Source organism: Myxocyprinus asiaticus, chromosome 15 (assembly GCF_019703515.2).
Source record: "Myxocyprinus asiaticus isolate MX2 ecotype Aquarium Trade chromosome 15, UBuf_Myxa_2, whole genome shotgun sequence".
NCBI classification, from domain to species: Eukaryota; Metazoa; Chordata; class Actinopteri; order Cypriniformes; family Catostomidae; genus Myxocyprinus; species Myxocyprinus asiaticus.
Genome location: NC_059358.1, coordinates 7807391 through 7834985, shown reverse-complemented (window position 1 = coordinate 7834985; position 27595 = coordinate 7807391). Strand labels below are relative to the sequence as shown.

The 27595-nt window shown below is 37.6% G+C and overlaps 2 protein-coding genes across 2 annotated transcripts; one reads left to right on the top strand and one right to left on the bottom strand.

The window, feature by feature from the left end:
- Positions 1-428: 428 nt before the first annotated feature.
- Positions 429-17455, top strand: dpys (dihydropyrimidinase). Its single transcript, XM_051719325.1, has 9 exons — positions 429-839; positions 1613-1771; positions 2056-2235; positions 6141-6330; positions 7185-7341; positions 8424-8565; positions 11671-11813; positions 16037-16244; positions 16950-17455. Exons 1-9 carry the CDS (start codon positions 588-590, stop codon positions 17022-17024), a joined length of 1506 nt encoding a protein of 501 aa, XP_051575285.1. The 5' UTR covers positions 429-587; the 3' UTR covers positions 17025-17455.
- A 2401-nt stretch (positions 17456-19856) lies between these two features.
- LOC127453374 (dendritic cell-specific transmembrane protein-like) lies at positions 19857-24353 on the bottom strand. The gene is made up of 2 exons (XM_051719704.1): positions 23298-24353; positions 19857-20270 (listed from the first exon to the last, which is right to left on the bottom strand). The coding sequence occupies exons 1-2, from the start codon at positions 24351-24353 to the stop codon at positions 19857-19859; spliced, it is 1470 nt and encodes a 489-aa protein (XP_051575664.1).
- Between the last annotated feature and the right edge of the window lie 3242 nt (positions 24354-27595).

Genomic DNA, 27595 nt, shown 5'->3' with positions numbered 1-27595 from the left:
GTACAGCGCTGTTTACCACTCCGCACGACCCAGTCAAGCCTGTTTCATCTGTGCAGCGCGAGAACAGCGCGCGGTGCACAGATGGGAAACGCATTTAGTGAGATCATCTTTTATTATCAAGTAAGAACAAGAGCAGTCTTCATTTGAGCTAACCAGTGCGGCTATTTATAACATATTCTAACCCTAACCATACAGTATAACATGATTTAGAAAAGCGTTTGTACTTTAAACCTCCTTCAAACACTGAACTCAAATGAATCATTTTCTGAACCGCTTCATTTAAACGAACAGTCAGAACGAACCGACTCGCACAGATGAATCGTGCTCATCACCAAGTTCATGTCAGAAACAGTCCGGACAGGTCGGGCAGGTTTCGCAATGAGGTGGGCGTGAGAAAACACTCAATCACAATAAGAGAGACAGAACAGAGCTTCATTTCTGAGAACAACACACCTATAACATTACTCAGCACCGGGAATTTTAAAGTTTGTGCATGAGTACTGAAGAAAATAAAGTCATAGAACAAATTTAGGATTATTTGTAACAACTTGTGAGCATTAAGATTACCATTGTCAAACATAGAAAATATGACAAATCAAAGCAGGATTTTAATTAAAGGCGGAAAGGTGGTAAATGAGGATTGTTCTGAGGTGGCAGATGTGTATATTGAAGATGGAGTTATTCATGCAGTGGGCTCAGATCTGCAGGTACCGGCTGGCACACGAGTCATCGATGCCACAGACAGATTGGTGCTACCAGGTGGAATAGACACTCACACCCACATGGAATTGGCATTCATGGGCACTAAAGCTGTAGATGACTTTAATACTGGTACCAAGGTAAATAAAATATGTTCTGGACATCAGTTATAACTCCTAAAGAGTCTGGTTAACTTAGCTTAATTAATTATTAACTTACAGTAAAAGTATTCCTATAACAAATGCAACAATAGTTTAAATCACAGCGTTGTTGTTTTTGTCCTTTTATACCTACAACAGTTACTGCTGAATAACACCCTCTGACCGCTTATTAAAAATGAAGTACCAAATCTCCAAACTATTATGTCAGTGAACTGTAGATATTGTTACAGTACATTCTCATTTGATAAAGGTTTTGAAAGAATGTTTGGAGGTTATCAGACACACTGAAACGTATTGTTCATATTATGATAAAAGACTGTGGTAAAAGGATTATGACGTAATTATCATCATATCTCACTTTCTGGATCTGCTTATATACTCCCGATTGTTGACCCAGTCTTATGTTATGTACTGATGTCATGCTTTGTATCTCATGTGGGGAAAACTAGTGTGAAATGTTGCACTTCAGTATATTTAGCACTGTGGATGCATTGCATTTATACAAAAAGACAAAAAATACATTTTCAAAAAGTCATGGAAATTTCTATGTTGAATATACATTTTATATGTTATGCTCAGCTCTGAAATATTTCATTGGCCAGCAATGTTTCTTTGTGAGTGCCATTTAAAACATGAGTTTTTAAAAATCCTTATCAAGTAGTCAGTACATGAGCGACTGAAAATGTAATTGGAATTCCCTGGATATGAATTACTCAATGTCATTAGTAACTAACAAGCTTCTCTGTTCACAGGCCGCAATTGCAGGAGGCACGACAATGATCCTGGACTTTGTCATTCCACAGAAGGGGTGTTCACTCCTCGAAGCCTATGAGCAGTGGAGAAGAACAGCTGACCCCAAAGTCTGCTGCGATTACTCCCTACACATGGCTGTCACCTGGTGGGATGACAATGTATGCTCACACACAACCATATATATATATATACACTTTATAAATAGTTTAACACCTAAAGGGATAAATAGCATTTTTGACAAACTATTTACTTAACTAATTGAAAAGACTCAGTTACATCAGTGGCCTAGAAAAAGCTGCTTTATTCTACATAATGATGAGATCACGTGATGCTACTTTCTCGGTAGCCCCAATATTATTGGACACATTCAGTTGCCAAATAAATGAATTACGGTTGTTAATTAATTGCATTAATTACATGCATAAAATGGGACTTTCTCTAGGTCAAGAAGGAAATGGAGACTCTTGTTCATAAAAAAGGTGTTAACTCCTTTAAGATGTTCATGGCATACAAAGATGTCTTCATGCTGCGGGACCACGAACTGTACGCAGCATTCTCCCAGTGTAAAGACATTGGGGCAATTGCTCAAGTCCATGCAGAGAATGGAGACCTTATTGCAGAGGTGAGAGCTTTTCTGAGTATATAAAAGACCGTGTCTATGAATCATATGCCAATAAGGCCCATCGTTGTCAATATAGTAACAGATCCTTTGAAACACTGAAGTGACACTGAACAATTAAGAGTTGAACATAGCAATAACATGTGCCAAAAAGATTCATACAGGATGGCATGTTGATCGGTCCATGACTGCAAATGGTAAATTATTAACTCCTTAGTGACCCTGACAACGCTTAGGAGTTTAAAAATGACACATTTGCAGAATTAATGCATTGTCTTTCTAAATCTAAGTTACCTGGCCATACAGAATGTTAAACTGGAATTTGAATTGGAATTACCGAAACATGAATTTACTGAATTGCAATTCGAACAAATTCAACACAGTCACATAACAGAAGAATTCCATTAGCCAAACACACATTTTATAACAATACATTATTGCATAATATCTTTTAACTAAGGATGCCTTTTTTCCTGATATGTTACTCCTTAACTGTTTAGAAATATTTCTCTAAACTAAGTTCAATACTATCTTAACAATTAATGTAATTAAAAATAACCACAAAATGCCCACCACAATTGCTTACAGATTTTCAACTTTATAAAAATACATATTGATATCAAAATTGGAATCTATTGATTATACAATATATTGAGCTACAGTAATACTACTAAAATGTCATATTAATAAACAAACAAGCGTCACAAGAAAGTTACATTATTAAATATCATTTGGAAGCTCTTTTAATGATTTTTCTAAGCAGATTCCCACACCAATATATTGGATTTCTTTTAGCACAGTGGTTAACAATCCTCTTCTTGCATCAGCATGGGTTTGTGAAGAGTTTGTGCAATGATGCTCTATGTATTTCCCCCCTGAGTTAAACCTCACTCTGGTTTGAGGAAAGTAAATCAGTGTGTGGATATTTCTTGTTAATCATTCTTTAAATATAAAGCTGCTCAAGCCCTAAACAAACAGCTCATGTTGTATAAGAACTGACCTGTGCCTTTAAACTATCCATGTGTCATTACCTTTAAGGTGAAATGTGTATTTTTTTTCTCTTGATTTTTCAAAAAATACTTTCTCTTATGCAAGTTATTACTAATTATAAGTTACAATAAGTTAGCAATTCGTTGGTGTAAAGGATGGCTATTTAGTAGTTTCAAAACCTTGCTGTGTTTGAACCAGTGGCATGAGTTTGTGGCACCTGTTTGTCAAAACAATGGTCGGGACACGCCTGAGGGGGTGGTAAGAGTATTTTGGTAACCTGTTTGGAAACAATCAACATTGTTGCAGTTTCAATTGGTGAAATTAAACACTTTACCTTTGAAGTCAACATTAAATGTCATTTGCAATCCATTTTACTTCTTAATGTGATGTTCAGTGCAAAAAATGTAGTTCAGGATCCATCTAAAATTGATTAGATAACCAAAAGTGGTTGTTGCATACCAGAATGGAGTCAGGTGGTTGGATGGGAGTGGTTTAAAAAGTAAGAGCGATTTGTGACGTCAGTCAAAAAAGTAATGCTGTTTCAATGGAGGAACAAGTTATTACATTTTGATAAAAGATTATGAGAAATGTTTTCTTTTTTACATTTTTAAATAAAATAAAAAATATATTTTTTTTTTCTGAATAGCATGCACCAATGAATCATGCACAATAAGATCAGGAATGTACAAGAAAGGCCCCGGCAAACTCGCTCTTCGCTCAGGCCCAAAAAGAAGTTCGAAACAACTGAGCAAAGAACTGCTTGTGAACATTCAGTCACAGACCATACTGCTGGGGGAGGCAATTAGAAGTACATTTAAATATGAGGACGCTCAAGAATACATGTAAAGCATCAACAAATATGACATTAAAATGTGTTATCAATGACCTCATGCTTCATTCTATGTGAAGAATTCACACAAGATCAGTAAAAGAAGCTGTATTAACTACTCATTGATGATTTAAAGCAAGATAAATGCAGTAGATAAAGCGTAATTTGTAATGTTTACCTTTTGCATTTATGCCACTAATACGCTTACACTATATATGCGACCATAATATGCGCAGTTAGCAATCTGTTATTGTTTATTATTATTATTATTATATGATGAAACTGATACTACTGCAAAGATGGGTGTATAAAAGGGTGTTAACGGGCAGATTACAGACAAAAGAATGATGATAGGCATATCTTACTTTTAGGCAGATATGTGAATAGGTTTCAGCTGCAGATGGCACATGAGGGAAGCAGCATATCAAACAACAGCAGGAATGGCCACTTAAGAGTTTTTTTATTATTATATTTGTTTCCTTTTTTAGACTAATTAACCCCCCCAAAATTGCACAACAAGTTCTTGGAAAATGTCTCTATGAGAACAATTGTATGCATGTAGGTAAATTTGCACCAGCTTGGAGCTCGCTAATAACTCTGCACACCAGTGGGTTCATGTTGACTGATCTTAACTGACTGAACAGGAATTAATTGTCCCCTTTAAAGTAGCTGGAGTGCATTTCTTTTGGCTAGATTTTGTTCTAAATGACATCACTCCTGTTCATTCTTCGATTTCGTTGGAAGTGTGCAGGGGCCATAAGAAATGGTAAATAGGGTCAATTTTGATTTTATGTTGACTTCAAAGTGTATAATTTCATAGTGTTTAATTTATTGACAGGATTATTAACTAACCAGTCCAATTCAGAAATAAATAAAAAAAAATCTAAACCAAAAGCAATGATAAGTTTTCATGCAGGGCAAAATGTGAAACATTGCATATTCTGTTACAAACTGGTGCTATGTGTTACAGTCTGTCTCCCTCGTTCTCTTCAAGGACTCTTATTGTGAAGTTTTTCCCCCAGACTCCATTTCCCAGGATTCACTGCCCTAATCACTCCTATCAGTTCATCATCACCTGCACCTGCCTTCTATTCCCTCATTTGTTTCTCAGTGTATAAATACCCTCTAGTTTTGTTAAGTCTTTGTCAGTCCTTGAAGTGTTTTGTTATGAGATGTTATGTTCTGCTTAGTTTGAATGTTAAAGATTTAGTGTTTGTCCCAGTGTTTGTTCCACTCCAGCGTTTACTATTGTTGAGCCTTTCTTCTGTTTCCACTCCTGCATCTCCTCTCTTCCTCTCCAAGACACCCACGTTACACTATGATAATCCAGTGACACGTTTCTCTTAACTACTGTTAAAACATTTTTGCATATGATGATTATGCTAGAGGACTATTATTAACCAGCTATTTTTATCACAACTGACCACATTTGTTTTAAGACCGTCAGCTATTGCCAAATATGCAGTAAATGCATAAGAACTATAAGATGTGTCATCTGGGTCATTGAGCAGTCAGGGGTAGATTGAGCAGTATTTAAAACAAATTTACAATGCATCTTTAGGCACATTATGAATGTTTAAAACCATTTAAATACAGTTTGCTGTCGTAATATTCTTTTAAATAAAATCACAAGATACCACAAATGAATATGATTCCACTGGAGGGCACCAAATACATAAATGCTGTTTTAATGAGATTTAACGAGGAGCTGTGCTTGTTTAACAAGGTCAAGTGTAATAGACTTGTTTTATAGAGAAGACTTTAGCAGCTGGATCACAACCAGAATTTATTTATAATTGTTACAGTGCTTGCATGCCAGCATTTATTAAAATGTATCTTCCTTTTCTTCTCAACAATTTTCTGCAAGTAGAAAAAAAGAAAACATTCAAAATGCCTGTTTAAAAACTGTTGATACTGCAAATAAATACATTAAAAAAAGCCTATTCTATTACTTTTGTGCAAGCACTGCTAGTTCCTTTAGGGCATGCAAATTAACTTATATAAAATTGGCTAAATATAATCTTGATTCACCTTGTTACTCAACTGACTTACTGTAAGTATTGATTTGTTTGTATGTGTGTTCACACAGGGCGCTAAGCGTATGCTCTCTCTGGGCATCACAGGTCCTGAGGGTCATGAGATGTGTCGTCCAGAGGAAGTGGAGGCAGAGGCCACACAGCGTGCCATCACTGTCGCCCATGCTGTTAACTGCCCGCTATACGTGGTGCATGTCATGAGCAAATCTGCAGCGAAGGTGGTGGCTAACGCACGGAGGAATGGTGGGTGAGCTGGAATAAGACAAGACAAATTATTATTTGCAGCAGAAGAGGGTTTCAAAAACATGCAGGCCAGGATTTTTTGCAGGCCGTTTCCATGCTCATATCCCACAAACATTTCTTTAGTTTGTTGTATGTTGAGCTATGTTCAGACTGTTAATCCAAATCAGATTTTTGTGCATATCCGATTGGAATCCAATCATATTTAGCAAGTCTGAATGGCAAAAAAACACATGAAATCTGATTTTTACAAATCCGTTTCAAGCTACATTCATATGTGGTTTGAATCCTATTCAAATATTCTGGAAATCCGTTTCGGTCAGACCGCTCTGATCAGGTTCAGATCTCAAGTGTCTTTTTGCTGTATGTCACTTTTTCATGCTACACAAAGACAAGTTATACGTCACTCAGTGTTGCAGGAAACTTTATGGAAGTGGTGGTGGAAATAAGTTGTGTGGTGGCGGAATGTAGGTCTAGCTGAGAAGATTATTAATGGCATCTTCCCATGTGCAGTCACTGCTAGTCTGTCAGGACTACACACCGCTATGAACTATGCGCATGCCAGCCACCTCTGTCTCTGCCACTGCCTTATAAAGCAGTAGTCCAGCGCCGCAGCTACACATTACCATGTTATAAGCTAAAATCTCAATTCCATTTTCCTCCATGTTGTTTTTTGCGTACTGATGCAACGTTATTTCTATAGCAATCAATGCGGAAATGTAAAATGGGTTGCATTTCATGTTATCTTTAAGATTCACGATTTGTGGTTAAACATTAAAGTCAAGGTTTTGACCTTAAACATGACCATTTCCAAACCTCCATGTCAAACACTCAAAATTAATATTGTTTTCAATCAGGTCGAGTGGTGTTTGGAGAGCCCATTGCAGCTGGACTGGGCACAGATGGCACTCACTATTGGCATCAGGACTGGGCTCACGCTGCTGGGTTTGTTATGGGCCCTCCCTTGAGACCAGACCCAAGTACTCCTGGATATCTGATGGACCTGCTCGCTAAGTATGTGCAAAGTTTTAAGATCAACAGCTCTAGTTACGGTACATCCTCATTAATAAATATTAAAGGAATAGTTCACCCCAAAATAAATAAAATGTCATAATTTACTTATGTCGTTCCAAACCCATATTACTTTTTCTTTTCTGTAGAATGCAAAAGGGGATGTTTTGCAGAATGTCCAAGCTTCTTTATCTAGGAATATACAGTAGTACTTGAGTCAAGTAGTATGAACTACTTTTATGGTGCTTTTTTAGAGCTTGACAGCCCATGGTCACTTTTCTTCAAGTGGCTTGGATATTCTGCAAAACATCTACCTTTGAGTTCCACAAAAAAAAGATGATTTGGGTTTCAAACAACAAGGAAACACCTATTTTAATTTTTTGGGTGAACATTTCCTGTAAACTAGAAAAATGCTAAAGACCAAAACAGAGTGCCAGGATCATGGCAGTATACACTCACTGAGAACTTTATTAGGAACACCTGTACACCTACTTATACATGCGGTTATCTAATCAGCCAATCGTGTGGCAGCAGTGCAGTGCATAAAATCATGCAGAGTCAGAAGCTTCAGTGAATGTTTATATCAACCATCAGTTTCGGGAAAAAAATGTGATCTCATTGATTACGACCGTGGCATGATAGTTGGTGCCAGACAGGCTGGTTTGTGTATTTCTGTAACTGCTGATCTCCTGGGATTTTCACGCTCAACATTCTCTAGAGTTTACTCTTAATGATGTCAAAAACAAAAACATGCAGTGAGCGGCAGTTCTGCGGACAGAAAAGCCTTGCTGATGAGAGAGGTCAATGTAGAATGGCCAGACTGGTTCGAACAGACAGAAAGACTGCGGTAACTCAGTTAATCCCTCTGTACAATTGTAGTGAGCAGAATAGCATCTCAGAATGCACAACACATCACACCTTGAGGCGGATGGGCTACAACAGTAGAGGACCACATCGCACACTTTATTAGGACCATAGTGTTCCTAATAAAGTGCTCAGTGTATTTTGAGTTTTTAGTTTTAGAGCACTAACTTATAAATTGTAGAGCATAAACTCAGACTGAATATGAATGTTTTGTCTTGCAGTGACGATCTAAGCGTAACAGGAACAGATAACTGCACATTCTCAGTCTGCCAGAAAGCACTTGGGAAAGATGACTTCACCAAAATCCCAAACGGAGTCAACGGCGTTGAGGACAGAATGTCTGTTATATGGGAGAAGGGAGTGGTCAGTCCCTCTAAAAGAAATCATTCATTCATTCCTATATTTTTTCACACCCCACAATTAAAAGCATTTACATTCGCAATATTCTGTTAGCCAATATATTTCAATTTATTATTGCTATGTGCCATTGTTAAAGGTGAAGTGTGTAACTTTTCTGATGTCAAAATATCATAATCCCAGTTCATTTTTCATTGACAACTATGAGTAAGCCATTCGTTGGTTTACCTCCCTCAAAAGTGTAAACACTGAGCCTCCCAGGCACTTTCAAAACATTGATGTTTAAATTTTCCACTCATCCTTTACTAGCTCAACCTATAGTGTGAGTTTGGGGCGTGGCTACTTGTAGTAAACTGTTCAACCGTGAGAATATGAACGTCCATGGCAGACTTGTTACAGAGGAAACAGAACTTCACCAAAATTCGAAGACTTGCTAAAAGACAAAGAGACAGAGAACAGAGTAAAACCAGAGTGAACATTTACAAGGTGGAGGACTTTGAGGGAATTTTTGGGGTTCAATTCTTGCCGTGTTGCGTCTCGACAGGAAAGCTACACTGTATTGCCACACAAGTTAGCTCATTACTGTCAAGATTCAAATAAATTCGTAAAGTACTCAGAATACTGTATTTATCGTTACACTTTCTAGTTACCAAGAACTATCCTAACTCTTGTGCTAGATCCCCACGCACCATCTGCCATTCAGTCGAGAAGGGTACAGCTGTAGACAGAGCTCCAAAAAGAGCTCCAAACCGCCAGCAAAGAAATAGGGAGCCCCTTACCTAACCCTTTCCTTAACCCTAACCGTCTGTAGAGGAGTCACCCGCTTTTAGAATCAGCATTGGCAAAGTTTGTTTTGAAAACATACTTTATTTTTGTAATTCCGTTTGGTGCCACTTGTAGCGCAGAAATTACACACTGTACCTTTAAAGCTGGAGTATGTCATTTCTGCGACACCAAACGGAATTACAAAAATAAACGTTTTTAAACAGCTTTCTGAATATGCCCCTTGCCTGCAGTTGTTCAAACAGTCAGATAGTCAGATCCCGCCCCCAACTCACGCCATTGAGTGCACAGGCAGAGTGTGCAGAGGTAGGCAGGTACGTAGTTAGACAGGCAGGCAGGCCATCCAATCATTGCATTCAAGCCAAATGAAATTATTGGACGGGCCTTTAACAGGCCTGTGACTGACACAGATAATGGATTTTTTATTTTTTTTTGTATCAAAGCACTTGATTTATTGATTGCTGTCAGGATGCAAAGAGACTTTTAACCAGTATAACAAAAAATGCTTCTGGTATAAACTGCATACTCTCATTTTAAGGACATGAATGATAATTGATAAGTTGTTTATATTACTGTACTAAATTACTAAAATTGTAGTGTAATAAGTGACAAAAAAGATAATTTCCAACATTTCTACAGAAAAAATAGTGAAGAGATTGTTCATGTCATAGTTTATACAGAATATTGTAATTACTTTGCACAGTATTTAAGAATATAGTCTAAGGTTCGGAGGACCGAGGCGGAGCTGGGGGAATCGGAGGACTGAGGTGGAGCCGGTGGGACTGAGGACTAAGGCGGAGCCGGAGGGAAGGAGGTCCCTGGTAGAGCCGAAGGCGGACTCAGGTGACCGACGGACCAAGGTGGAGCTGGAGGGATGAGGGACCCTGGTGATGCCGATAGGCTGACAAACCACGGTGGAGACGAGGGGACGTAGGGTCGAGGTGAGACTGAGGGAACGAAGGGACAAGGCGGAGTCCAGGGCTCGGAGGGTCTAGGCGGAGTCAGAGGGTTTGAGGTTCCCTTTGACCATGGTTTTGCAGGGGGCGAAGGTCGAGGGGCAAAGGTGACCAGGAGGAGGAGGAAATGTCCTGAGTGGAGCCAGCAGAGGAGGAAGGACCAGGGTACTGGACAGAACTAGGGTCAATGATACTGGGCAGAGCAAGCGGAGGAGGAGTACACTGGGTGGGCATACAGGTGGGAATGGAATCAAGGTCAATAAGCTCCATGAAAGCAGGCTCTGGGACAGATGGGGCTACAGGCATGGGCACTGGCTCGTTAACCGTGGCAGGCGTGGGCGCTGGCCCATTGACCGTGGCAGGTTTCGAGGGATGAGCCATGGAAGGCTGGGGGGGTGACCACTGTGGGAGGAGATTTAAAGTCCTCTTCCTCCACACCCACAGTGAAAGGTGAGCCGCTAACTTGTAGAGCCTCCACAAACTCGAGGAGCATCCAGTGAGGATCTGCCAGAGGCATTAGTTGCTTAATGCACAATTGAGACCAGCCCTGAAGAAAACCACAAGAGAGTGGTCTCCATAGTGCACCAAATTCGCTAGCTGGAGAAACTCACACACATGATCCTCAACTGGATGGTCCCCTTGCTCAAGGAGGAGGATTCTAACAGCTGGTAGATCCAACTTTGTTAGTCAGTTCTTCTGTCACGAATTGTGGTAGTGATGATGATGGAGGCGAGAGGCGATGGATCAATCTGCAGGCTTTAATGAAGAAGATGAAGGTAATAACAACATGGATAACACAAGGAACCAAATAAACTACACACTAAAATACAAGTGTTACACGGACGAGAACTGAACATCAATGAACAAAACTGGAGGGTATTTATACACAGGAGGATCTAATGAGGGAATGGAAGACAGGTGAGGATGATGAGGAACAGATGGAAGTGATGAGGGCAGTGGGAGATGTAGTCCAAGGGAAAACTTTCAAATAATAGTCCTAGGGAAACATGGAGACAGATTGTGACAAAAGACTTAAACAGATTATGGAACATAATTGGAAAATTATGTGTATGTATACATGATCATTAAGACCATGTCCACATTACTGTTTTCGGTTGAAAATGTATTGATTTTGCTTTGCCTTTCATCCACACTGACTTTGGAATATGGTCTCTTTTTCTGCAAACTTTGGAAAATTATAATGTTAGAAGACTGGAAAAAGAGTTTTCAACTGAAAATGTATTAGTGTGGACATGGCATAAAAATTATGGTTTGGGTTTATGAAGTAAAGGGTCTGACCTTTTAGCCTCTCATTCTGGTATTTTCGGTACAGCAATCTCAAGAATAACGTTTTGTGTTTGCTTTCCCTCAGCACAGCGGAAAAATGGACGAAAATCGATTTGTAGCTGTCACCAGTACTAACGCAGCAAAAATCTTCAACCTTTATCCTCAAAAAGGGAGAATTGCCAAAGGCTCTGATGCAGACCTGGTCATATGGGACCCAAAGTCCACCAGGTAACTCACATCAGCCTAGAAAATGCCATGTGATCTCTGTTACATGCTCTGGTGAATAATGAGTCATGTCTGGATGCACAGAAGTTAAATAACGCACCAGAGAGCCAGACGGAATCCACAAAATGTATTTTTCTAAAATAGTTTCTCCCATCCCAATTTTATGTGCAGTGACTAGATTAATTTGTGCTACGGATATAAATTATATTTCTCAAATACTGCTGCTTGTTGAGAAGAGGTGTGCTATCACTTTTCTAAGCAACTGTACAGATGATTTTCACCAGTCGGATGATGATCGCTATATTTATGGACCAGAATATCATAGAGACTTGGGGGTGTAATCTTTTGAAATGGGACAGTAGCAGCTCAATGATATTGAGCTATCTAAAGCACTTTAATTGCTCTATAATGTTTTCATTATACAGTGTTTTCATAGTGTTACTCCAAAAATTATTTTTGTTGTCCTTCCTGTTTCTCACCCAGAGGGTCTTTAGTCACCTGACTGGACCTGACATAATTTGTTAAACCAGATCCCTTATGTTTGGCTTAAATGAATAGTTCACCCAAAAATGAAAATCCTCTCATCATTTACTCACCCTCATGCTATCCCAGAAGTGTATGACTTTCTTTCTTCTGCAGAACACAAATTATGATTTTTAGAAGAATATTTCAGCTCTGTAGGTCCATACAATGTAAGTGAATGGGTGCCAAAATTTTGAAGCTCCAAAAATCACATGAAGGTAGCATAAAAGTTATATGTTTGGTGTGGGTGACAAACAGATAAATATTTAAGTCCTTTTTTTTCACTAGAAATTCTTCTCCCTGTCCAGTAGGGGGCAAATGCATAAAGAATGTAAATCACCAAAAACACAAGAAGAATGTGAAAGTTAATGTGGAGATTGATTGAGCAGGGAGAATTTATAGTAAAAAAATGACTTAAATATTGATCTGTTTCTCACCCATACCTATCGCTTCTGAAGACATTGATTTAACCATTGGAGTGTTATGGATTACTTTATGCTTACTTATATAATTTTTGGAGCTTCAAAATTTTGGCACCTATTCACTTGCATTCTATGGACCAAAAGAGCTTAGAAAAAGAGTTAAAAATCTTAATGAGTTAAGCAGATGAAAGAAAGTCATACACATCTGGGGTGGCATGAGGGTGAGTAAATGATGAGATCATTTTCATTTTTAGGTGAACCAATCCTTTAAATTAGCCTCTCAGATACACTGGGTTTCAAAAGTCTGAGTGGTGTGGTATGTGAGTGGTGATGGCGTAGTGGGCTTAAGCACATAACTGTTAATCAGAAGGTTGCTGGTTCAATCCCCACAGCCACCACCATTGTGTCCTCGAGCAAGGCACTTAACCCCAGGTTGCTCTGGGGGAATTGTCCCTGTAATAATTGCACTGTAAGTCGCTTTGGATAAAAGTGTCTGCCAAATGCATAAATGAAAAAGTCTGGGTCCACTTCTAGAAAAAAATCTGGGACACACCAAATATGAAGAAATTATAAAATTTATGTCAGTTTTTCAATTCAGCTTTTTATTTAAATTCTTATGCTGATAATACAATGTGTAAGGACAAACAATAAATAGAAATATTCTTTTGAACCCCACTGTATGGCTACAGGTTCAGATACTTGCAATGTAAGGAAAATATGTTTCTGCAAGTGCAGGGTCATATAGGTTCTGTAGGTGCTTGACATACTGCAGATGTTGCCACGATGAAGTACAATACCATGGATTGGCTGGAAAGATGTGACCATAAATGGAAGAACTGTGTAGCGCTCTTCCTGCTCAAACACGTAGTTTGCAAAGTGCATGTATGAGAGGAGAAAACGGAAACAGCAGACTGCTGCGGCTCTTATGTAATTGGGCCACGTTGCTTCTTTTTCCCTCTGAATCTGGGCTAGCTCCCTCTAGGCAAATAACCAACTGCTGGTGTGCGTTACGCAGCAAAGACCAATGTGGTGAATTTTAGTGCAGAGCAGGCCTGCATTAATCTGAGCTGAGCTCTTGTGTAAGAGGCTCTCTCAAGATCTGTGACGTGTCCTGTATTCTGAATTCTGGGTGTAGATTAGACAATTAGTGACAACTGGGTGTATCTTCTGTGTGGAAAAGCAAAGGAAAGCAGAAATGGTGTCCAAAATATCTCCTGCATTTTACATGAATCGTCTAAAGCTGTTACTAATGCTGCCTCATATTTAATTGGAGTGATGGTTAATTCAACTGTGAAACTGCATAATTATCCCTCCCTCAGCTGATTATAATAAAGCAATATGCAATGAGAGGCATTTTGTAATGGCTTCAATTGTGTCTCATCTAATCACAATTTAAAGTCAGAACTATTTGTTTTATAACAGTGTTAGTTGTGACTATATTTTTAAGAAAATGTGAGTGGTATTTGCCCATCTAAAACTCGGGTGCACGATGCTAGTATGTTACTATCCAGTTGTTAAGGAGTGGTTGCTTGGGTGTTGCTAGGTTTTTACTTAGTGGCCCAAAGTCATAAGAGCCAACTTTCAAGTCTCTATGATATTCTGATCCATAAATATAGCTCATGTCCCATTCTTTTTAATATAAGTCTATGGGATTGTTTTACTAGTTTTATCGTTCACCAGGTGAAAATCATAAGTTTGGTAATTTAAACAAGTAAACCTAACTGCACACCTCTCTTCAACAAGCTATATGATTTGAGATTATGTCCGTAGTCAACATAGTGTCATGACAATTGGTAATAATTTGTACGAGATGGCGAAAACGTACGATTTCGTACGACTTGGCTCGCACAAATAGGTACAACTTTTATTCCCATAGAAACCAACCAACCAATCAACAAATAGAATTTAGTTTGTCATTCCATATTTATGTAATACAAATGACTGATGTATGTCAGTAATCTGTAATATGCTTTCCTCATCTCGTTTCATCCAAACCCAGATGTTTTCTGTTCCGTGGTACACGATATTGATTTTCTTATTAAAATAATGGTTAGGTTTAGGGTTTGGTTAAGGTGATAAACTTAAAAGAAAAAAAATTGCAATAACATGATTCATTGGTTCATTTATTTTTCTTTATGGTAGTAAAATCTGTACCTTTTTGAATGAGACAGCTCATACAATTTCACCATCTCATGCTACATGAATGGACAGCTTCTACAGAAAAATCTATTTCAAGGGGAACGGAGTGTGAAAGTTGATATTCTTTGCCTACTGATTATTTTTGCTGATCATTAAATGGAATCCATAACTTTTACTGTCTTCCTAAATGAGCTTGAGCTTGATAGCTGTCATATTCATTTAAAAAGCTCTTTGTTTTGCTGGTTTGTCTCAGTGGTGGAGACAGATGGCTCATTCTTTAAACTGTGCTGATGCAGCCGCAGAGTATTAAGAAAAAAAAAAAAGGGCTGAATATGGGAAACTACAGTTTTGGAGAAAAAAAAAAGCTTTGGTATGCTGCACCACAATAAAAATGGGTTCAAATGTTTCTCTGTTGATTTAAGAAACTGTGAGTGGTATTACATCATCTTGGAGAAATACAATACATTTTTTATACATTACATTTAGGACTTGGCAAAATAGCTAAAAACTTGATATAGATTTAGCTAAGAGATGTAGATAAATATATTGTATTTTTTTTTGCCATTACATTAAATAAATGTATGTATTTGCTATGCAATGGCTTAAAATTGTGATTTTCTTTTTAGTCAGAGGAACCATCATTTCACTCAAACATTTAAGTGTTCAATGTAAAAAGTAAAATACAATGGAAATTTACTAATCATTGAATCAGACTTTTGAATCAGTTGATTGAAATGGACAGTTTAAACTGATTCACAGTCATTAACGTACCAACTTTAACGGCAATTTTGCTACTTTTTACGTTTATTTTAAATATGCTTTTAAAACATCTCTGTCTTAATGCTTTCATACTTGTGAGTTGCGAGAATTGAGAAAAGTCAAATGATACAGACAGGAGGAAACACTCAATGTATTAGGCATTCATTTCTGATTTAAAATACAATTCTCGACCTATTTTTAATTGTACAAATATACCAAATGCAATTGTTCAGTTGTGGAATTCTGCAGTCCATTTTTTATTATTTTGTATAACAATGCTAAAGTGTGTATTTGAACATTTTTGTTTATTGGCGCAAATCAGTAATCAGTAAGTCTAAATGTATATGTATGTTTCAATAATGCATCATCCTGTGTTGTTTTTAGGGTGATTTCAGCAAAGACACACCACCAGGCTGTGGACTATAACATCTTTGAGGGCATGCAGTGTCATGGGGTTCCAGTGGTCACTATCTCAAGGGGGAAGGTGGTTTATGAAAATGGCCAGCTATTCGCAGAACCAGGCGAGGGACGGTTCATCCCACGCAAACCCTTCGCGGAATTTGTGTATAAGAGAATTAATCAGCGGGAAAAGGTATTTTTGTTTTTAGTTTTGGGGTTCCAATACAGCTTCCAATGCAAACAGATAGTTTTAAGAGTTTTGTATCATGGAATTATAAATAAAACTGCTAAATGATATTTGTTTGAAAGTGTATAGATTTACCTTGCACTAAGGTCAGAAAATAACGTTTTCACTTTTATTTGCACTGTGGAATTTCTTTAATTTAAATAAATTCTCATTGAAAACAATTATGGCTGTTACCTTTTAAATCAAATCAAATACAGAAGTCACTTTTATTTATTGGCCTTTTCCGGATTATACAGTTGTCTACTGTCTGTCATTAATGATTTTGATGTATTTAGCTTTCTGTTTTCAAGTTTCTCTTTTTTTCCATGAGTTTTCAGACATGATTTTATTTTTTTCATCACACACTACACATTGAACAACAGTCACCTCTGAGACAGTGAATACAAATATCTGACAGCTATAAGTCTCTACTGTGGCACTAAAACCCACAGCTACTGTAGATTGGCCTAGAATATAAAAATATCAAATATCAAATCGATATGGGTAACAGAGATAAAAGATAAATTCACTACAAGAGCATTTTTGCCCCCACATTTTTGTAAATGTCTGTGGCATTTTTATTCTAACATAGATTAATTTATGACCCTGTCCAGCACTGAGAGAACTTTGTGTTGTATCAACCAGGATTAAGGATGTTTTGCTTGTATTTAGGTTGGGAAACCCAGTGCTGTGAGCAGAGAACCATATGATGGAGAAATCATATCTCTAGCCCCAAAAGCATCCTGAATCATAGAGAAAATGGGAGGATGACCACATCTGTTGAGTTTCTACCATCACTATTCTTACTATCCAAAAGGACTTCTATTTTGTAAGGATGATTGTTAGTAAATCAGTTTATTGTTTATTATGAATGTACAGTACTTACAAGCATTTTACAACATGCTGTAGAGAACCACTGAATAACCTTTATTCATAAGTGAAGAACGAGTGATCGGTTCTCATATTTTCATGTTTTAATACAGAATAATGTAACAATACAGACAAATTGTTTAGTTGAATACATAAAGTATTATATAAAATACTAAATCTTAATTATCTTTATATAACATATGTTATATGTTATATTATATATGCTTTTAATATAAATATTAGATTCTACAGTATTACTCATGATTCATGAAGATGAATAAATATTTGGGCTTTACAAAAAAGTTTAACACTTTTCTGACTATTGCTTATTTTCAATTCATTTATTACAAGTATACTATACATATAGTCTATTCAGTTTATATATAGTACTGTATATACTCTCATTGACCACTTTATTAGGTACACCTACATATGTATGCGATTTTCTGATCAGCCAATCGCCTGGTTGTGCGTGGAAATCCCAGAAGATCAGCAGTTACAGAAATACTCAAACCAGCCCATCTGGCACCAACAATCATGCTACGGTCCAAATCACCAAGATCACATTTTTTCCCCATTCTGATGGTTGATGTGAACATTAACAGAAGCTCCTGACCCATATCTATGATTTTATGCATTTCTACCATATGGCTGGCTGATTAAATAATCGCATGAATAAGTAGGCATACAGGTGTACCTAATAAAGTGGTCACTGAGTGTATAAGTCTATATTTCATGCAGTCAAACACCAAAAGCTTGAAATTGAAATGTAGTGTAATAAAATGAGTTGAGCTTAGTGTAACTGTGCATACAGACCTTAGTAGTCTTAGTAGTGTGTAACAGAGGTGCACTCAAGGTTGCACTCTTTTTTGACAACAAGACTATAACATTCCAGTAACATTTCAATTGCTGTGTTGTACACTGTCCCAAACCTACTGTTATGGCTGATTATCAGACTGATGTGTTACAAACCTCAAGCATATTTAAACAGCTTCAGCTTTTTCTGTGTGTTCATGGAAGAGCAGTGTTGGGCCGTGCATTTAAAGTCTAGGCCTTCAGTGTGATTCATGCCATTAAGAAAACACAGTTTCACAATGAATAAGACACCCTATGCCTTTGGGCATCATATATTATGTCGCAGCTAAATAGTAATACCAATTGGCATTTTAAAAACACATCCACGCACGAAAAGCCAGAACTTGAAATGACACTTAATGCTCAAGCAAGCCTAATTTTAACTGCAGCAAGACTGTTTTTTTTTAAAAAGTGAACATCTCCCTAACAGACATTCAGAAATCATAATTTTTCATATGAATCTACCAAGGAGGTCTATAATACCTGGAAAAATCTATTTAATAATATTTGCGATTTAAATGTTGCTTGCAATAAATTTCATTTGTTCAGGGTACACGGTTATGCTGCATTCCATTCAAGTTGGATGTGGGATATTCCTACTTGATATCTCCAACCATAAATGCATTCCATTCCACAATATTCAGAACTGCAACACTCCCGTTAGCCTAGCAGGTGTTTGACTTTCATTAGAGATGTCTCCTAGCAACCCAACTGATAAACAATGCTGCAGCGCTAGCATTTGTGCTACAGGTGTACGATTATCAAAAGAGATTTTAATGTTTTACACACCTGTTTCTGCAGGCATTTGTTAAACAAGCTTTAATATCATGTAATGTGGAAACGAACTCATTTATCGATATTACTTAATAAAGTGAATGTTTATCACTTTGTATAGAGAGTGGACATGTTTGTGTGACATCATACCCCTGCAGAATTTCTGCACGAGCCTTCAAGTTTAATTCTGACTTCAAGATGCATTCCATTACACTTTTCTTAGTAGGAAGTTGTAAAATCCGACTCTCCGAGTTGAATGGAACGCAGTACTACTTTTCTGATCTGACACTGAATGCTCAAGCAGCCTAATTTACACTTAGAAAACTCCTGATGTTGCTAGAACAATGCAAAAGGTACTTACTAATTTGCTTGAGGTGAAAATCAGCCCTCCTTTCCTGTTTAATAAATTAAGCAATCACACGATCATGCAGAACATCTCAGGTTTGTAAATCCATAAGGATCTCTTTCTCAACGGCAATACCAGCAGTGATGACAGCCGACTCCTCTGCAAGATCTTGCCTCTTCGCTTTCAAATTACGTACATCACTTAAAGCGTGATTGCGTCACTCAAGGCCAGCTAGAAGGCCTCGACCGGGATATATCCTAAAGATCACACCCACCAAGAACAAATAAATCAATCTGATTGGCTGATGAATCTGACAATCTGACTTTATTTTCTCACTCATTTGCAATGTTGAGGGATTCTGTGGAAATTCTGAAGGCTTGACAGGGTGGAGCTCAGACTCACACGCTGCTTCGGCTAATGAGCTCGGCTTCCAGCATGTGATTTGTGAAACCGTTGTCACACTTTGTTTGTAAGCAGTGGAAAGCGATTAAAAATACATAGGCAAAAAGGTGATTGAGAATGAAATGATGAAATATATTTATTTATTTGGCATGTTAGGCCAGCAGAGAAGGCTTTGCTGGCCCTGAGAATTCGCCACTGTGGAAGAGTAAGGGGCACCAAAAACTGGGCTGCAATAAAAACAAATAACAACAAAAATTGTTTATTGTGCTGATCTCCATTGTCCAATCTCCATTACTAACAGGTAAAATTTCACTGGTTTGTTTCTAGCTTTCTTAGTCACAAAGCTCAATTATGTGCATTGATATTGTCACAGTGAACAAGTTCCTGCTTACAGTAAAATAAAGGATACCAACCTGCATGGCCAAAGTGTTTTGACCTCCTTGAATTTCCTCCGCTTTACATTTGCATCGCTGTCTTAAAATCTTTGCATGTAGAAAGGCGGCTCTTTGCTCAGCGACATCTGAGAAAAACTGCTCAGACAGCAGAACTCTGAACTGGACCAGCTGTGATGACAACAAGCTCAGAAGAAGCAGCAACACCAGGACGAGAGACAGAGGAACCAGAGATCTGTTGAGCCACAGTTCAGGTTCAGGCAAGCACTTCTTCTCAAACAGAGACACTGTGTATGAAAAGTTTGCCACTTTTGCGTTTTCATCAATATGTAGACCTATAATTGATGTTGCTTCCTTGAAAAATAAAGGAGAAAGCCAGAGAGAAGAAAATTGTGAAATTAAGCCATTAAAAATAAGGTTCAAATCTGTTGCTACCTTCACACAGCAGTAGAATACAGTCAGTCCTGTTTTGGAATGCAATGGTTCTGTTCATAAACACATTATTAGGGGCCGTTCAGACCAAATGTGTTCTTGCGCTAATAAAAAGGAAAAAGGCAGCAAAAAAGGAAGGTGCTAGAAGTTTGCAGCTCTTTACCAGTACTGGTGAACCAGCAGCAAACCTTTGGTGACAATGAAGAGTTTGCGGTAAATCTCATTTGCATGTGGAAATACAGAGCTAAAACAATTTGCTGCAAATTTGCGCAAGTTTGCAGCAAGTTTGCCGGAACTCTCAAATTTTGTGAGGATACTACAAGGCATGCTCACTACAAGTTACGCCTCCCTTTAACTTACTGGCAAAATGCTAAAGTTTTGCAACAGTTGTCACATTCATACACTGTTTGTTGTGGCTATTTGGAGTCAACCTTACACCTTCACTTATTCCATTGCCCTAAACCAAACCCTGCCCCTATACCTAACTGTAAAGATTAACAAGACTAATGAAATATACCGCATTGTAAAACTTCTATTGAATACAATCACACCGTTGTTTCACTAGGTGATGACAGTGAGGAGAAACATGAATGAAAGAAGAAGATGCTAAGCTAATAGGCTAATGGTGACCTAACTGGAGAAAACAGAACATAGAAATGTTCAATTTCACTATTTATATATTTGGTTTAATAATACGTAACATATGATTTAAAAGTTATTCTTAAGACAACAAGAATCATGCAGCAATTGCATAGGATTTTGAAAGTTCTTTCAGCCAATACAATCGCTATTTAATCCAAGGTGGTGTCACTTGGAGTGGGCGTGGTGTATTGGGTGTTCCTTGGGAGCGTTCCATTCCGAATGGGCTCATCCCTATGCCCTAATCCCTTCAGAGGCTTTACCCTCCAGAGTGAGAGCTTAGGAGTGTTGCAGGGTGTAGGGCTCAAAAATATTGGTAATTCGGAACGGACTTCAGCGTCATCTTTCCAAACCAAAGGAGCCACTGCCTTTGCACAAAGGTTAACACTTTATTAATAGCACAAGCAATAGCCAGTTTTAAACAGAAAGCATTGGTTTTAAATGTTTAAAAAAGTTAATTATAATAATTACAAGCGTTAATAAAAGAGATGAAGGGATGTCACAATTTTTTTGTTCACAGAACCAGAGTGTGTTTGCAGTTGCAGTAGCTTTTATTTATATTACACTTGGCAAACCTGCAGATTTATGTATGCTCTGATTCCGGTCTGCTTGGTAGCGAAGTGTCCATCAGTTGAACCCTACGGAAACGCCCCTTTTGAAGGGCCCTTCGAAACAGCTATTTATGAGCCCTTCGGATTGGAACGACCCAACATTGTGGCAACGATCATTCCCCCTTTGAAGTGCCCTTCGGAGGCGGTTTTATCCCATTTGGAACACAGGGCTTTGAATTGAAAATAGGGTCCACGGTTTGTTCCTGGCAACAGTGGATGTTAAAAGTGGAGTGGAACGCAACCCAGGAAACCGATCGAAGTCTGCCATCATCAAGCACGTATCAATTCTCTATATGCACCGCGAGGATCGAGGACTTGAGGAAGCTTATCGAAGACGCTTGAGCGAGGAAACATCGGAGCATCCTATGCGGAAGACTTTTTGGTCGAAGCACCTGACACACGAATAATTTCTCCCCATTCACATCTCACATAACAGTTTTAATTCATGTTTCACCTCTGTGGTTTAAATAAACCATAATTGTCACATACTCCAACAGTGCATCTTGAATTATTTAGATTTATTATGAATATATTAATAAAAAAAAATTCAATAACAAAAAGGCAAGCACGCCGAGGTACTGCAGCTGCGCAAAAACGCACTCTGATGTAACGCGCGAGTGAACAACGACATTTCATTTTACAAACACATCTTGCTTCGATTCCTCTGCCCTCATTTCCTTCCACCTTTTTCTCGTTTCCTAAGAGGGTGGAGTTAGGAAGCAAGGAAAGGAAGCAAGGAAAGGAAATGAGGATGCACAATTTCAGAAATGAGCTGCACCCAAATTCTCAGTGGAACAATAATGAGTGTTTCTCAATCTGTGGGCATTTCCAAATCGGGATGGGTGTTTTTCAACTATCCAATGAAAGTAGGGAATCTCAATGTAGTAGACACAGACAGATACACTTAGTAATGCTTGGCAGTAGTCCGATTTGTTCTAGTGAATCAGTAAATTCAGACTGCAAGATTTTCGAATCATACTTTGCTGTTAAATCTCAAAAGTTATAACTAGGGGTCGGAAAGTGACCTAAGTGACCAAAGGAAATGACCAGAGTTTTATGACTCCATAGGTGCAGAGGATTAAATAAGAAATTAAAATATATATTTAAAGATGTAATAAAAAGTTGTGATATTAACTATCGCTTTCCTTCACCATGGTTACCGTCAATGAAACACAAGCAGAATGCATTTCTGTGTAAAATTGCTCATAAAAAAACATTTATACGCAAATCAACGCATTTTTTTTTTTTTAATGATTAAGCTACACAATTTTGTGTTTCATTAACAAGGCCCCTAATTCGTAAGTTTGAGAATTATTTTGGATTCAGTCCACTCCCTATAAAAATAACACAGATGGAACGTAATAACGAGTTCTGTGAATGGCCTGCTGGAAAATCAAGCTTAAGCTGGTAGCTTTGGGACATGGTAGCTGGTTTCTAGCTGGTCCAAGCTGGTCATGAACTTTAGCTGGTTCAAGCTGGGTGACCAGCTTAGACTATGCTACCAGCTGGTCATACCAGCTCAAGATGGTCAAGCTGATTTTTGGAACATGGTTTTTAGACCAGCTCATGACCAGCTTAGACCAGCAAAGGACCAACTTGGACAAGCTACCATGTTCCAGAACACAGCTACCATTTTAAGCTGGATTTTCCTGCAGGGGGCCCATTATATATGTTAATAATACAGCATCTTTATTTTTACCTGAACTTTAATCCCCATGGGAACATGAAGTGGCTCCAATTCCCCGAGCCGCTTGCTCAGAACTACAATAAGCCAGTAAATCAGGCTGTCCAGACCGATGAACACCAGCCAGGTCAGACAGTGGGTGAATATGGGAATGCTGAACTTAAGCATGTCTTTCCACCGCTGGCCCGTCATCCAGATGGACGGAGTCACTGTGTAACTTTCTAGTTCGATTTTAGTAAGTGGTAGCACACAAGGTTTTCCGTCCTTCTTTTGCTGCTCATCAAACCATAGAAACTTTTTTGTGATGTATACGTTGCTGTACTTTTTGTCTACATGGAATCGTCTCAGGTATAAAGCAGTGAGAAGCACTAGCATGAGAAGACCTAATGTTGGAGACATTATCTGTCCTGCAGAGGACAAAGCGTTGGTCAGAGCTAGCACACTTTGTGCCGTCTGGTTTAAGATACGTTCAGCCTCGGCAAGGTGAACTTTAAAGTGTTCCGAGTCAACCTTTGCCTTAAGCTTAAAATCTGTGTGGTACTTCACTAGTTCAAAATCAGTAAAGTATCTTTTAAGTTGCTTTCCCACCCACTTTAACATGTTTATATAATTTCCGAGGGGTTCAGTGTTAATATCCAGTAATTTTTCCTCCAAGTTGCAGAGGAGGCCTTTTGCAAGCAATCTTGCATTCCGTAATGTATTCTGGATGTTGAATAAAATTACTAAACTGGATCCAAATGTGAGAAGAAGGGTCCTCGCTTGTTTCAAGCCCATTGATACCAAAAGCAAAGCTACAAAACAGCGGATCTTTTCTGAGAAATACATGAATGGGGTTATAAATATACAAAAGCCACTGGCAATGGGAATTGAGACTTCCTGAACACATTTGAAGGAAAAGTGGAGGATGAGGAAGAGGAAGGTGCTCAGAATGAGGCTGCTGGTAAAGCAGGTAAAGATGAGGAGGAGTTTTTCCTTCCAGCATTTAGTGTTGTTGGTCGTGTAGAGGCCAAAAACGCTGGACCAGATGCATTGTAGCCTTTCTTTCAGTTGATAAAATTTTGTTTGAGTCATTATCTCTCATACCTGAAACAAATAATTGATTTCAGCATTGTTGATCTGTAGTGGCCATCAAAATATATGGACACTTAAGTCACTCAGTAATTTTCAGAATTTGTCATCTGGGACTTATACTAACACATAACGCTGTGGATGCAACATCATTCAAACACAGTAGTTTTCAGTTACCAATGGCATTTTAGAAATTCCCTATTCACAGTCAGACACTATTAATTTAATCCACGAGATAAAGTTTCCAATATCGATAGCTCACCCAAAAATAACAATTCTCTCATCATTTACTCGCCCTCATGCTATCACAGATGTGTATGACTTTCTTTCATCTGCAGAACACAAATGTAGGTTTTTAGAAGAAATTCTCAGCTCTTTTAATCCATACAATGCAAGTGAATAGGCGCCAAAAGTTTGAAGCTCCAAAAATCGCACAAGTCATCATAAAAGTAATCCATAAAACTTCAGTGGTTAAATCAATGCCTTCAGAGCAATCTTCAGTCAGTATCCACTGTAAAATTTCACTTTTACATTCTTCTTGATGTATTTTTGGTGATTTGCATTCTTGCTGCATATCGCCCCCTACTGGGCAGGAAAAATAATTTCTAACAAAAAAAGGACTTAAATATTGATCTTTTTCTTGCCCACACCTATCATATCACTTCTGAAGATATGGATTAAAATCACTGGAGTCATATGAATAACTTATACGATGCCTTTATGTGCTTTTTGCAGCATCAAAATTTTGGCACCCATTCACTTGCATTGTATGGACCTACAGAGCAGAACTATTCTTCTAAAAGTCATACACTTCTGGGATGGCATGAGGGTGAGTAAATGATGAGAAAATTTTCATTTTTGGGTGAACTATCCCTTTAAGCGAGTAGTATTTGGCTAGTTATGTGACCATAACATGGCAGCCCCCATGAGGAGACCCTCTCCATGTTATGGCATTTCAGAATATAAAACATTGAATTCTTTATTTTATTTTATGCACATTAGTTTAAAATGTAATGTTCTTTTTTAACGGCAAGGAGTGTTTATGTATTCATTGCACCCTCTTGTGGACTAAGGAAACAACATCAATTTAAAAATCTGGTGACTTTATAACTAAAATTGTATTTGAATTTTGGTAACATTTACGGTAAAAATTAAAATTGAGTTTCTCTGCCCTGTTGACAGCCCTACTCCAGGTAGAATAAAATAGCTTTATTAAGGTTACTGAATTGGCTGGAGTCTTCATTTCATGTCCATGGTCATGATTTTATACATATGCTTCGAAATTACTTTTTATTTCTTCAGGAGTAAAACTTTTTAAATTTGGATATAATTACTGAGTGCACCTTTTAGAAATGTATGAATGTCATTGCATTAGATAACAAAATATCAAACCAAGTAGCAAAAATGGCTCAGAAAGGTTCAGTAAGTTCTGAGAAAAGTATCATAGTATCATCTAATGCAATGACAACTTAAGTTTGGCATAAGCTGTAGTCTTCTCTACTAATATTGGAATTTGACTAAACTAAAATTTGACTTTAGTGCTATGACTAAACAAAAGATTGAAGAGATTCCAATTTGAACTATGCAGGTATTTTTTGCAAGCTTACCTTGTTTTTCCCAGCAGTCCAATCAAGTCATGCATTTGTGTTGTGATAATCCAGCATTTGTCTTTTTAAAGTACAGCAGAAGGAAGTTTTATTTCCCAACATTGTTCACTTCCTTTTTAGGCATCATCTCAGAGCTTACTCATCACAGAACAGCGCTGACAAAAACCACCTTATGATTAAAGTGTGTTTTCAGAACAATTTGCGGGAGACCGTAGGAAGTTGTAACACAATATTTTTCAATCAAAAACAAGCTTGGGTGATAACACTTACTCAGCACATGCTCAGTACAGTTCTTTGCCTCAGAAAAAGTGCCATTGTTTCATTCTGTGAGAAATTTTCAATATAAAACTAGTTAAGATATATACACATTTGAGTTCAGTATTTTCTTCTGCTGTCTAAATTTTAATTTTAAAAATTTAAACCTTTGAATTTAAACTCAAGTCCGTTTTATCTAGGTTTTTTATGTTGTTGCTAAAAAGTTTTACATGAATATCGGATTCTAACCTCTTCTAAGTCTTACCATACAAGATTTTATCTTGGCTTTGAGGTCAGGGGCAATTGTACCACTATGAAATAAAACAGAAATTGTATGACATAATTATGTATATATATATATATAAATTATATTAAAAAAATATTTAATATATTAAATGTCTTTTTAAAAGACTAAAACATTATTTCATAAAATTATCTATTTGAAGACTGTTCTTGTTCATCAACGGATCACAATATTTTAGTAAAAAGGATTTAACCAATTTCAAACTATTATAATGTAGATCCAACTTAGACTTTTTCTTTAAACACATATTTTTCCTTACAGCTAAAATAATTGGTATCATAAAGGAGAAAATTAGTCAGTTATGTTAAAGTTTTTCATCAGTTGGAAATCACTACAGATAATGTTAAAGAGGTGTGTGAACTTGCAAAAATGATTTTAGACACTGTAATATGCTCTGCACTATGTTTGACTGAAACCTGGCTTAAACTGGATGAATATATTAGTTTAAATGAATCTACTCCCCCAGGTTATTATAAACATGAGCCTTGTCTGAAAGGGTCGAGGAGGATGTGTTGCTGCAATTTACATTGAAGTTTTTGATGTTACTCAGAGGACAGGATATAAGTTTAAGTCTTTTGAACTAATAATGCTTAGTGTGACATTGTCAGATCTCTGTCGTCTTTTGCACTTGCTACAGTATATAGATCACCCGGGCTGTATTCTGCTTTCTTTGAATGTAAATTTGCAAATGTTCGATCAGATCTAGTAGTTACTGTGGATAGAGCTTTATTTGTTGGTGACTTCAACATTCACATAGATAATGAAAATTACACATTGGGATTAGCATTTATCAATATTCTCAACTCTCTTGGAGTCAGACAAAATGTGACAGGACCAACTCAATGCCATAATCATATGCTAGATTTAATTCTGTCATATGGAGTTGATGTTGATACTATAGAAATTCTGCTGCAGAGCAATGACACCTCAGATCATTACCTCATCTCTTGTATGCTGTGATCTGCTAATGTTACTCTATCTATACCACACTATCATTCAGGTAGAACTATTCTTTCAACCACTAAAGATAGCTTCACTAATAATCTTCCAGATTTATCTCATATACTCGGTAAGCCAAA